At 40.4% G+C, this 12,714-nt stretch overlaps 1 protein-coding gene across 5 annotated transcripts in view; it reads right to left on the bottom strand.

Annotated features, from left to right (window-relative positions):
* The window catches only part of MCTP2 (multiple C2 and transmembrane domain containing 2), a 243,719-nt gene that overhangs the window by 97,356 nt on the left and 133,649 nt on the right, over positions 1–12,714 (bottom strand). For all 5 annotated transcript variants that reach the window (XM_024767708.1, XM_024767710.1, XM_024767711.1 and 2 more), the window contains 2 exons: positions 2,123–2,225; positions 634–736 (listed from right to left, as the gene is read on the bottom strand). In XM_024767708.1, coding sequence (XP_024623476.1) covers positions 634–736; positions 2,123–2,225 — 206 coding nt within the window. The remainder of the gene's footprint in view (positions 1–633; positions 737–2,122; positions 2,226–12,714) is intronic.

Here is a 12,714-nt window from a genome sequence, read left to right as displayed (position 1 = left end):
AATTTTATAGGGTATTTTATTTTCATTCAGCTCTTAGCTCACTCTGACACATTACCTTTTAAGGGGACTACCAAAACAGCACTCTTTTTCCAAGAGAGGCTCTCTGCTTTCTCCCACAAAGCACTTTTGGAGACTGAAAACAAACGGGACTACTAAAAAGACAAACAGAATTTTTGAGAAAATGGTCTTTGGTGGAATTGAGAACAACTATGCAGTTACCAGCAAGTAATCTTTGAAGAAATGGGCAGTAAGGAAGCAATGAAGCAAAACATGGATGTTTTTCATTCACCAATGGAAAATCAGTCATAGATATGTATTCCCTGAAACAAAAGAGAAACCCCTATCTTAAGATGGAAAGACTGAGTGTGGATTGAAAGACCGGTCAAAATGTTTTGGTTGGTTAAATCAATACGCAATTGACACACAGAGAAAATTATGTGACTTTACATCTGAAACTACTGAAAATACTGGAGAAGGATAAGGAATAAAACAGCTGTTTCCTGCTATAGCTGGGAGGATCCCCCCCCCGCCCCGGCCCCCCCGCAGATTGACAAAGATAAAGCAACTCTAGACCATAGAAACTTGTCAACTGTAAAATGACTCACACACTGTATATTAACGAAGGTAACTTACAGACAGCAAGGGAATGGCAACTTTCCCAAGAAAATCAGGGGGTTTATCTCCATCTTCATCAAACACAGTCACTTCCAAAACATCATGAATATCTTTAACAGGACTGAAACAAGAAACACACCATGCATTAGATACAAAAACACAAAAGTGAAGTCTGTTCCACGACGATCTGAAAACACGGTTTCACTAATTAAATCTGTATGTCCTCAGAGTATAAAAGTACCATTTAATTAAATTCCAAAAATTAAATCAAACTGACTATTCCCAAACCTTCCATCAGAGAAGATTCAGACATCCATATGGAAAAAAAAAAGTCAACTTTTTTACTATGACATTTTCCATGTATATGTGTACTCAAGGGCAGAACTGTTAAAGAAACAGGATAAAGAAAGAGAACAGGGGACAGAATAAGGAGGACAGTGATTTCAAAGTAGCTTCCAAATGAGAAGAACAAAAATCAAATTTACTTTACTTTAAACTAATGAAGAATTCCCTAAAAAAAAAAAGGTCAAAATCACTATTTGCTGAGATCCCTAGAAAGCATCCTATTGTTGAAACACAGAGTACTAAATGTATCATGCATATTTATATACTTATAAACAGTTTTTATGTTGACTGGAAGCCAGACATTGGCTACAATGAAACACGGAGCCATGGTCATTGGCAGGGTGTTGACCAAACCAGAGACTTGCATATGGCAATTTGCAAACCTGCTTAGCACAGTTAATCCTCTTCTCATAGATCCTTGGGAAGTTTCTGCTTGGGAACCACCAATTCCATTCAATACGAGCTATATTCTTTCAGTTATAAGCACAGACAGAGCATTTCTTCAGCGTTGTGAGGCCAGTGTACCACCATTTCACCCAAATTCAAAAAGGGTCCTCCCCCTTGATGGCCAGATGCCTTGGAATCTAAAGCAAACTAGGAATATACCCAGCCTCCTAAATGCCTGAGTCTGAACATCACTACGTAGTGAACATCACTACGGAGCAGGTCATTCAGAGAATCTGGAATATAAGGGGCCTTTGGGAGTCCTTGAGGAATTGCAGATAATCTATATGTTCCAAAAGACTCTGGCAGAATACAAGCCTTCAGATATTAAAATAATGTTGTACCATATAAGCTCCTTGAATTAAAGACAGGTCTACATTTGTAATTTCCTTTAACCCAGGAATGAAGTAGTCTGGATTTATGGAAGCTTCCTTCTACTCACAGATTAATTTAGTCACTAAAAGACGTACTTTACAAATGCCTCTCCTATAACACTCCCTTGCAGTTCCAAATGGTCTCTTCTATTATTAACACTATACTCTATAAAATGAAAGCATAAAAGGTTTTCAGAAAAAGAAAAACAATAAACTTCACTCTTTGCCCATAAAAATGGACAGAAAGTTCCACTCAAGAGCCCCAGACTGCCCCAAACATATCAGGGATAATTGGTCTCTGAGTTAAAGCTGCTCTTTGATATTCCAGGGGCTAAAGTACTTACAATGTAAAAACTTTGTTCCACTCAGGGTTGAGGTTTTTGTAAATGGTATGTGTCTGAAGTCGGTCATTTCCCAACTCCAACAAGCAAAAGGGATCGCTCTTCCCTGCAAAGAGAACACAGACGTGGGTCAGAGACAAAGGAATCTCCTTGGTCAGAGACAAGTGAATCTCAAAAGTGACAGAGGCAAAGTGAACAAAAGTCATGCACTTTTTTCCCAATTATTATTATTATTTTTATTTTATATTGCAGTATAGTTGATTTACAATGCTGTGTTAGTTTCAGGTGTACAGCAAAGTGATTCAGTTATACATATACCTATATCTATTCTTTTTCCGATTCTTTTCCCATTTAGGTTATGACAGAATACTGAGTAGAGTTCCCTGTACTATACAGTAGGTCTTTGTTGATTGTATATTTTATGTATAGTAGTGTGTATATGTTAATCCCAAACTCCTAATTTATCCCTCACCCCACCTTTCCCCTTTGGTAACTGTAAATTTGTTTTCTAAATCTATGAGTCTGTTTCTGTTTTGTAAATAAGTTCATTTGTATCATTTTTTAGATTCCACATATTGTAACAATAAAATTGGGCTTGCTGATAGAGAGCAGACTTGTGGTTGCCAAGGGGGAGGGGATGTGAGGGAGGGATGGATTGGGAGTTTGGGGTTAGCAGATGCAAACTATTAGATATAGAAAGGATAAACAACAAAGTCCTACTGTATATTCAATACCCTGTGATAAACCATAATGAACAAGAATATGAAAAAGAATGTGTATATATGTATAACCATCACTTTGCTGTAAAGCAGAAATTAACACAGCACTGTATATCAAGTACACTTCAATTAAAAAAAAATTGTGCTTGCTAAAAGATTGAACGTGAGCCTCTCTTTTTAGCAAGCCGTGTAAGCCCTGTGTGGGAATTGGGGAGGTGGACAGACATATAGGTGTCAGCACACTTATTGGACTGGGACTGACACACAACCCAGATGCAGCCTTGAGAGCAATGGCAACACTGGTTTCACAAGAGCAGGTGTCAATGTGGCATGTTAGAGAGTCCAAGTTTGTGTTTTGTTTTAAAACAGAAGCACATCTCTGTTTCCTTCCTAAATTCTCTTTGAGCCAATATAATTTTTTTTTCTTGTTTTGGCCACATTGTGTCTTAGCTGCGGCACGTGGGGTCTTCGTTGAGGCATGCGGGGTCTTCGTTGCGGCACGCGGGCTTCTCTCTAGTTGCGGTGTGTGGGTTTTCTCCCTCCAGTCACGGCGCGCAGGCTCTTTGCTGTGGCACGCGGGCTTCTCTCTAGTTGCGGTGTGCGGGTTTTCTCCCTCTGGTTGTGGCACTCAGGCTCCAGAGCGCACGGGCTCTATAGTTTGCAGCACACGGGCTCTCTCATTGAGCCACACGAGCTCAGTAGTTGTGGCGCGCGGGCTTAGTTGCCTCGCGGCATGTGGGATCCTAGTTCCCCGACCAGGGATCGAACCCGCATCCCCTGCATTGGAAGGTGGCTTCTTTACCACTGGACCACCAGGGAAGGCCCTGAATGAATATAATTACTCGTCTACAACTGGAAGTCTATGATAACTTATATGCTTCTACGAGGTGATAAGAGAAATGAGAAAAAGTGTAACCATGGCTGTTCAGGAGTTAAAACTCTGCTCTGGAGTGAGCGGCCACACACACATATGATCTTATATATTTAGTAAATGGTGAGAATACACATGGGACATTTTTGGTGCTCAGACACATGCAGAAGTCTAATTTCATAAGGTTAAGTTCAAAGTTTTTATCTTAAAAAATAATGAAGCTTAACCTTTACTTCTCCCATCTCACCTCTTCTTCTTCCACCCTACCTCACACAGCCTCCAAAAGAAAAAAATTAAAAGATTAAAAAATCCTGAATCCAAAGGGGGCACACAGAAAGCTACTGCATAAGAAGTCTCTCCCCTTCTGCTGGGATTGGCAGAGGGATCCAGAGTTGAAACCGTCAGGGTCTTTAACGTCCGCAGGACATGAACACACGGCCTACCCCGGCGCACACTGGCACTTTACAAAGCGATGTGTACTAAATTAATTGGGGGCAAAAGGACAGACATGCCTCCAACAAATGGCCAAGGAATCCCAGACCGGGGCCTAACTCAGACCGTGCTCAGGCCACTTGACCTACTGGCCTACCATTCAGGTCACTGAACCTACATCTAATTCACTGAATAACCGGGAGCTCTGAAGTACTGCAAGTCATTAGAGAGACACATGTGCAGGAGCCAGCATGAAGATGATATTTCAAAAAAGGAAGAAAAGAAGAGCAGCTGCATGGCTAAGAGTCAGTGTTAAACAGGAGATTCCATTCAGCTGACTAGTGGCCTGGACACTTAGGTGCCTGGCCAAAGCTTTTAAGTCAAGGCCATTATCTCAGTGGCCAGCAGACAGTGATCGAGCCATGGACACAGATGAATGCATTGGGGTCGTCACTTACAAATAATGGAAATGATCCCTGTCTAAATTTAGCAGAAAAGGAATTTATTAAAATAATAGCAAGCAGCTCTCAGGATCAGACCACAGATTGGAGAATCAGGCTGGAAAAATCACTGGAAACCAAAGAATGCTGAGGCACAGAATCTCAGTGAAAAAATGCCATTTGCAGCAACATGGATGGACCTAGAGATTATCATACTAAGTGAACTGAGTCAGACAGAGAAAGACAAATATCACATGATATCACTTACTTATGGAATCTAAAAAAAAAAAAAAGGATACATTTTGTAATTTTGTTTCTAGTTGTGGCCTTTTCTTTTCTGCCTAGATAAGTTCCTTTAGCATTTGTTGTAAAGCTGGTTAAAAAGAATTTGATACAAATGAACTTATTTGCCACATATAAATAGACTCACCGACATAGAAAACTTCGGTTACTTACACGGTTACCAAAGGTGATGGAGGTGGGGAGATAAATTCGGAATTTGGGATTAACACACTACTATATAAAACAGATAAACAACAAGGACCTACTGCATAGCACAGGAACTATATCTCATAATAACCTATAATGGAAAAGAATCTGATTCATATGTGTATAACTGAATCACTCTGCTGTACACTTGAAACTAACTCAACACTGTATATTCACTACACTTCATTTTTTTTAAAAAGGCAGTGTAAGTCTGGGACTGTGTTTCACGGGGCACAAGGTAGGGGTTGGGTGACAGTGCAAAAGGTCAAGACATCTCTCGAGTAACATGAAAAGAACATGAACATGAAAGAACACACATGTTCTCATCCTCAACCCAAGCTGAAACCGCTACTTAACCGTTTGTCAGACTGTTGGGAGGTGTCAGGGCTGCTCCTCCAGAGATACTGACATGCCATCCCACCAGCACTTGCTCGGGGGGAACCGTCTGACACTTGTAATGAAAGCCCGGGGGCTCCTCCACAGCGACGTGGAGAGGGTCCGGGCCTGTGCCTGCACAGGTGGGCTGAGCCCTGCCTACCCCACCCCTCTCCAGCACTCTTCCGCTATCCCAGCTAATAAGGAACAGCCTTCCTTCCAGGAACTGGGGACTTCAGTTGTGTGTCTACAAGGAACACACTGCGCCAACTCTCTGAAGATAATTCCGTCAAAGCTCATTAAAATGCTTCATTTATTAATATTACAGTATAAACAGGCAGAGAGGAGGAAGAAGAAGCGAAGACATTAACACATTTATAGAGTAATGTATATACACTTTAGGATTGATTTCTTGCCCTTCCAAGATTCCAGATAGACAGGGACTTTCAAAAAAAAATTTAAATAATGAGTATTTTTATTCAATCATGATAAAACGATCTCCCGTCACAAATGTTTCCCAAGAGTACCAAGCAAACAGTACCAGACAAAGTGACATATATACACTTGGGTCTGCACTTTTGCTCTTTGCTCCACCTGTTTTTACAGGTAAAACATCTAGATGACCTCTTCTACAGCCAGATGCCGTGTCACCTTGACACGGCTACACCACTGGTGATTCCGATTCACAGTGGGGTGGTGTTTCAGCGCCTTGCTCTCAATAGCCTTTGCTATTTTTGAACAGCACGTTAAAATTCATTTGTATTCCTTGAGTGGCAAGTGGAGGTTCCTTGCTTAAATAATTTTACCTTTATACTAGTTACAGAAGTTGAATGACAAGCAATAAAAGTATTCTAGAGGTCAAATCATTCATCCAACAAATATTTATTAAGCGCCCATTCTGCTCTTGGCACTGAACCAGGCCGGCCCCAATGTACACAGACCACCAAGTCATTACCTTCAAGGAACTCTCATAATAATTATGCTTTTCTGCAAATGTCACCTTTCCAGTGAAAACTTCATTCACATCCTCTGCCAGAGGACTAAGCTGTTCCCCTCTGTGATCTCCAACTGTATATTTTCCTTGCCCCTTTTCAACTGCACACCTGTACATCTCTGTTCTGTATTTAGCCCTGTATTTCATCGAAGGGGCCCATTGCAGGCACAACCAAGGTATGCGTGCCCCTCTCATGCCCTGTGAAGAGTTTCCTGGCCCAGTGACAGAAGGCAGCAGGGAACTTTGGGCTCTGCTGATGGTTGTTGGCTGGAGGGAGCCAGGCTCCTCCCACTCTGTGCAAAAAACGATGCTTCACGCAGGTTCTCCTTTAATCTTCACGTCCATTCTATGAAGTAAGGTATGTCTGTGCCATTTTGCAGATGAGGAAACTAAAGTTCAGAGACATTTAAGTTGGTTGGTTAAAGTCCAGAAAGATTTCACAGTGGAGGTGAATTCTAAGCAAGGTTTAGGAGGAGACTGACTCGGTTAAAAGAAATAGGTAGGTCCTTGCTGAGGAGACAGGGACAGATCGGAGCCTAACATTCATTGAGTAGATGGATAGATAGATAATAGATAGACAGACACAGATGTAGATACATATATATGCATATATACAGCTAAAGAGTGGTGATCAGGAAATATAAGATATGGGTGGATAAAGGAAGAGACTGGCTGGAAGCCTGGAAGGCCATGACTGGTGCCGTTTTTAAAAATTTTATTTCTTTTTACTTATCAAGCAGCCAGGAGCCACCAAAGACTGTCAACACAAGGGGCAAGACTTTCTAGAGGAAGGTAATTCCTGAAGCTAACTGTGGAGGATTATAGCTCAGGCTAGGGGCGGATGTGGGAGTGGGGACAACAGCCACTCCAGACTTCATTTCCAAAATCTCTCCCTTCAATTCTTGCCCCCAGCCGTCTGTTGATAAACCTTACTTTTGCATATTGGAGCCAATTCCAGTGTTCATCCTGAAAATCTGTGTTCTCTGACAACTTATCCCACACCATCCATCCTGATCTATCTCCTATTTCCTAACCTTTATCAAGTTGGCATGTCTGTGCCCCACCCCTGACCAGCACACAGAGGTACGGGGCTCAGTCATGCTTCCTAACTCTGCGTGTGGAATGGCTTCTCCCTGCAATGCTCTTTCAAGCCCCGCTCCTCTCCAAAAAAAAAAAAAACAAAACAGGACCAACTAACCTCCGAGGCCTAGTTCAGGAGCATCATCTACATGGAACTTTCTCTGCCACCTGAAACTCCAGGGAGCTCCCCACTCAGTCTCCTATGATCATTAGTTTGGGCATCATAACGCCACACCGTATGATGTACCTGCTGCTCCCTTCAACAAATAATTTATGGTTTCCTAAAATGTGGACAGTACTGTGCTGGGCTGTGAGACGGACTTTAAAGAAAGAGAAAACATTGATCTCTATGCCTTCTGGACCTAACTTTCAAGTATCTCCTCCCTTCCCGAGTGGGTTGCAAGCATCTCTAATCCAAACAATGGCCTCGGTGGCCTCCTGCAGATGAGGACGGATCGCTTCACCGTGGCAGACATCCAGAGCTGGGGACAGACAGGTCTCACTTAGGACTGTGAGGTCCGCAAAGGAAGAGGACACTATTGCTGAAATGTTTTTTAACTACATTTCTGATGTTGTAATATTCTAGCACAAACAAGAACTGATGACATGAGAATTTTTCCTTCTTCTAATTCCATTCCCCTGTCACCGCTCAAGCTCCATAAAGCACCATCATCCACTGAATCTGCCTAATATCTCCCCATTTTCAGTCTTGCACCCCCCAAATCCCTGTTTGCAGCCACCAGAATAAACTTGTATGTAAGTTCATCCCGGATCATATCAGTTCCCTACTTAAAAAGGGCTCTAATTTCTTCACCTGGACCCCATGTTCCTATATAATCCGGTCCCGCCTAATAACAATAGCCTCCTTGCCCCTAAGGGTCCCCTTGCTCTGTTCTCCAGCTTCACTTGCTTTTCTGTATGTCTTGGGAAAGCCCTGAAGGCTTTGGAACATGCTGTCCCCTCATTTGAAAACTGCTTTTCCTTCAGCTCTACTGTGTTAATTCCCCCCTATCCCTGACACCTCAGCTAAAACATCACTTCCTGCAGGAACACCAGTCAGGTGTCCCTTTAATGAACCTTGACACCTGTTCTTGACCTTGACAGTATCATTGTCATTAGATGCCACTGGGTTAGCAGTCACTCCATGTCAAGGCAGGGACCAATTCCTCTCCCCCACCATGTCACCAGGACCCACCACAGGCTCACACACAGAGGAGATATACTGGCTGAGTACATGAAGATCTTACTAAGAAGCCAGCCAGTAAGATCAGTTGTTAACCAATGAACTGAACTCATTCACTCACAAGGTACCAGGTAAGCTACAAACTGCTAAATCTTCAATAAACTCCCCAACTTTACATCAACTAGAGTTCATGTTCCTTGGCAGACTGCTAAAGCAGATGGCCTGCCAGGGCAGATTTGTATCATTTTTTACATGTTTTTAAAAAGTTGGTCTTGGGGCTTCCCTGATGGCGCAGTGGTTGAGAGTCCGCCTGCCGATGCAGGGGACGCGGGTTCATGCCCCGGTCAGGGAAGATCCCACATGCCGTGGAGTGGCTGGGCCCGTGAGCCATGGCCACTGAGCCTGCGCATCCGGAGCCTGTGCTCCGCAACAGGAGCGGCCACAGCAGTGAGAGGCCCGCGTACCGCAACCAAAAAAAAAAAAAAGTTGGTCTTGATTTGGGCTCATCTAGCCATGAGTTTCTCATGAAAATTAAGAGCACTGAATCACTATGGCTGAGCTTCCTAGAAATTCAATTACAGTCAACCCTTTGAAAATGGGGCATCTTTAAGAGGGGAGGTATTGCTATGAATATAGCTTCAAACAGCAGACAATGAAAACAAACTAGAAAATGGACATGTGACTTAAAATTCCCAATGAACAACAACCATAGGACTATTTTATTTCTCTTTTGATACAAGCAGTCTTATGTTTCAATAAAACCCAAAACAACAGAAAACAAAGCTAGTGTTATAATTTACAGAAACTACTCAAATGTCAGTATTACAGCATATGGCTGGAATATCTCTACACTATAATATGGTATCTAACTGCGGTATTTTGGTCAACAGTTTCTCAAAACAGCACTTTTATATACAACAAAAAATTGAGCTCATAAAAGCATTTTATATCGATAAAACTATTATCCATATTATCAAAATGTGAATACAAGCACTAAACTGGTTTAAGTATGAGAATTTTCCTACCATGAAGCATGTTTTTTCTTCACCTTTATCAGGCAATAGAAACAGAAACAAACATCATAGTGGTAACTATAGATTTCTAAAAGTGGTTGAAAAGCTAAAAGTGATTAGCAATGCTGATATTTCCAACATTATTTAAAATTAGAGAAATCATAAACAAAATACCAAGAAGACAATAACCTGTGAAATTCCCCAGGTCAACTGTACTCTAAAAAAATAAATTTAATAAAGAATGAGAATATCATTTATTGAGCATGTAATATGTGTCAGGTATGCTCATTTAGGTTTTAATTTAACTCTCAAAATACCCATGAGAAGCTGGAGGCTTAAGTGGACCCAAGGCTGGTATGTGGTAGAACCAAGATTTACACATCTGTTTCTATACATCTTCTATACCATAATACATGGGGGTTAAAATGAAAGGCAGCTACCATAAAAATAAAGAGCAAATAAAATGGGGAATAATTTTCATCTTCAGTGAATAAATTATTGAGCTGAAGATTAATTTACCCAAAGCATGAGTTTCAGTCTCTTGGAAAGGGATCGTGTACTTAATGAATGAATGGAGAACTTTACCAGTCATGGGAGAGCAACCCTGCGTGTGGAACAGAGAGCTCTTCCTAATGGCATTGCCAAAGAATCACTCAACTAAAAATGCCACCCAATTTTGAGCAAGGCCCTCATCCACATCAGTGATGCTCACTGCCCCCTAGAGAAGGAAGAGTGAAGTGATCACAAGCTCCCTACAGGTAGGTATGTCTGATCTGTAGTAGATGCTCAATGAACATTTCTTGTAGATCACTAGATCTACCCACCAAGGTGACTTTTCTTAAATTAAGACAAACTCAAAAAGCATTTGGAAAACTACACTGGGCTCCCTGAAAAGAAGTATGGAGTTCTTGAATTAAATGTCTTTGTTCTCCTGGATCAGGCACTGTTATGGCTCCTGACATGCTTATTTATCACATAAGACTACTTCCCCATAACCCATATTTTTTGTTTGAAAACATAGTCTTTTCCATTCCTCTGATAAAGATTCTCTAATTACAAGATTCTGTTAATTTGGTAGTTGTCTTACTCACATTGGAAACAGAGAAAGGGTCCAAGTGACAATTTTACAGCCAAGAAGTCAAAAAAATCCAGGTATATTTGGAAAATTTTTGCGTTTTATGGGTGGGTTTTGTATGGCAAAACGTAACAAAATATCGCAATGATAAAAAAGACCCCTGGAGAACAGTAACTCCAAATTGGGAGGAAAGATGGTTATTTCCAGTTTTGTTCCTTTGTTGCCTCCTGATAATTCCCCAGCTTCTCATCATGACATACAGTGTATTATGACAGGAACATGAAAAATTAAGATGGGATTGTGCTATATGAAAAGAAGGGCTGTTGAGACCCACACCCTATTATGCTATGTTGTTAGAACACTTACTATCATTCTATATGGAGGTGGGCTTGCAATGCTGTTCTCCTTGCTCTTTTGCCACTGCTGGCATGATGAGGTAAAGAAAACTCTCCTAAGCTTCTATCGCCCCTATTTTATGTCAGAATACTTAACGGCTAGGGTCATCTTGGTGGTGTTAACACAGTGGAGGAATAAAGTGGAGGGAGACTAAAGAATAACCCATCCTGCCACTGGAAGATTCGTTAAGGAGAAGGGTGTTAATATATAAGAACTCTTTTAGAACAAAATTAATATACAGAAAGCTTAATTAGTAGGGAGGAAGATGTGTGAAACCCACATTTTGATTCTAAGAATATAAGAGAAGGATCACTGACTAAGTGCTGAATTTTGGCAGGTACGTTATGCAAATAGAGGCCGTGATGGTTTCAGTACTGACACACGGAAGGAGCCCCTCCGTTGTACAATTCTGGAAGCTTCCCCACAATATTCTATCAATTATAACAAGGCTATTCAGAACATTTCTCCGTGTATGCGCTGAACACAGTAAATACTTTCCTACTCTTCACTGGTGGATCTCCCAATAGGTAAGATAAGCATTGCCATTTGTACTGAAATACAATTCTAATCAGAAAACATTTCAGTTCCCTATTTTTCTGTTTACCTATTATCTACTTGATTACCTTTTTATAGCCTATGAAACAAACTCTGCATTGTTTTTGTTTGGTTTTTATTGCTTTCTTCTCAAAACAGCTGAGTTCTAAGACTAGCGGCAGCTGAGTGAAGTATGTTGGTCTCATTAAACATTACAAACAGCTGTGCTCACCTTGAGTTTCAAAGTACAATTTATCATCTGTTTTGTGAATCAAGGCTATGGCCTTGTTTACTACAGAAGAACTGACATCAGAGAGGATAACCTATTACTTAAAAATTTTAGGTTACATTGGACACAAGGTGTTTGTGAGACAAATGCTTTAATAAAAATATCTGACAGGCTTTTCTATTAGAATAACCGTGTATGGCTATCCATATCTCATATTGGCTGTAGAGAACATTAAAATATCTTTCACCAATTTTAGAGGGATGGACTGCAAGAGAAGTTAATTACCTCCGATTCTTTAAAATAAAAAGTCTTCTCACTTATATACAAACAAATGTCAGATACACACACAAAAATGCCAAACTATATATAAATTTAAATTTATTAATTCTAAGGTAGGTTCAATCACACAATAGATAAGCATATTTAGAAAAGAATGAATTAGTTTCAAAAATAATAAATTATCTTTTCTACACATAGAACACTGAAGCCTTTATCTTTTATAAATATCTTAATATTGGTAACATATCTAGATTTAGGTTATTAATATCTTATATCATTTGGAAAGCTACACTAATTTTTTTCTTTATATAAAAAAGTTAAATTTTTAATTGCAAAGAAGTTCACCTTAGTGCGTGTATATATATAATCTATATATATGATATATATTATTCCAATATTCTAAAGTACTAGCAAAGTAATGAGGATTCAATGTCCCCCAAGTTTAATTTATTTTTATGGCTACATAATCATAACATCAATAACCAC

This window comes from Neophocaena asiaeorientalis, unplaced genomic scaffold, assembly GCF_003031525.2.
Source record: "Neophocaena asiaeorientalis asiaeorientalis breed wild unplaced genomic scaffold, Neophocaena_asiaeorientalis_V1.1 scaffold297, whole genome shotgun sequence".
NCBI classification, from domain to species: domain Eukaryota; kingdom Metazoa; phylum Chordata; class Mammalia; order Artiodactyla; family Phocoenidae; genus Neophocaena; species Neophocaena asiaeorientalis.
This window is presented reverse-complemented; position numbering and strand designations above follow the sequence as displayed.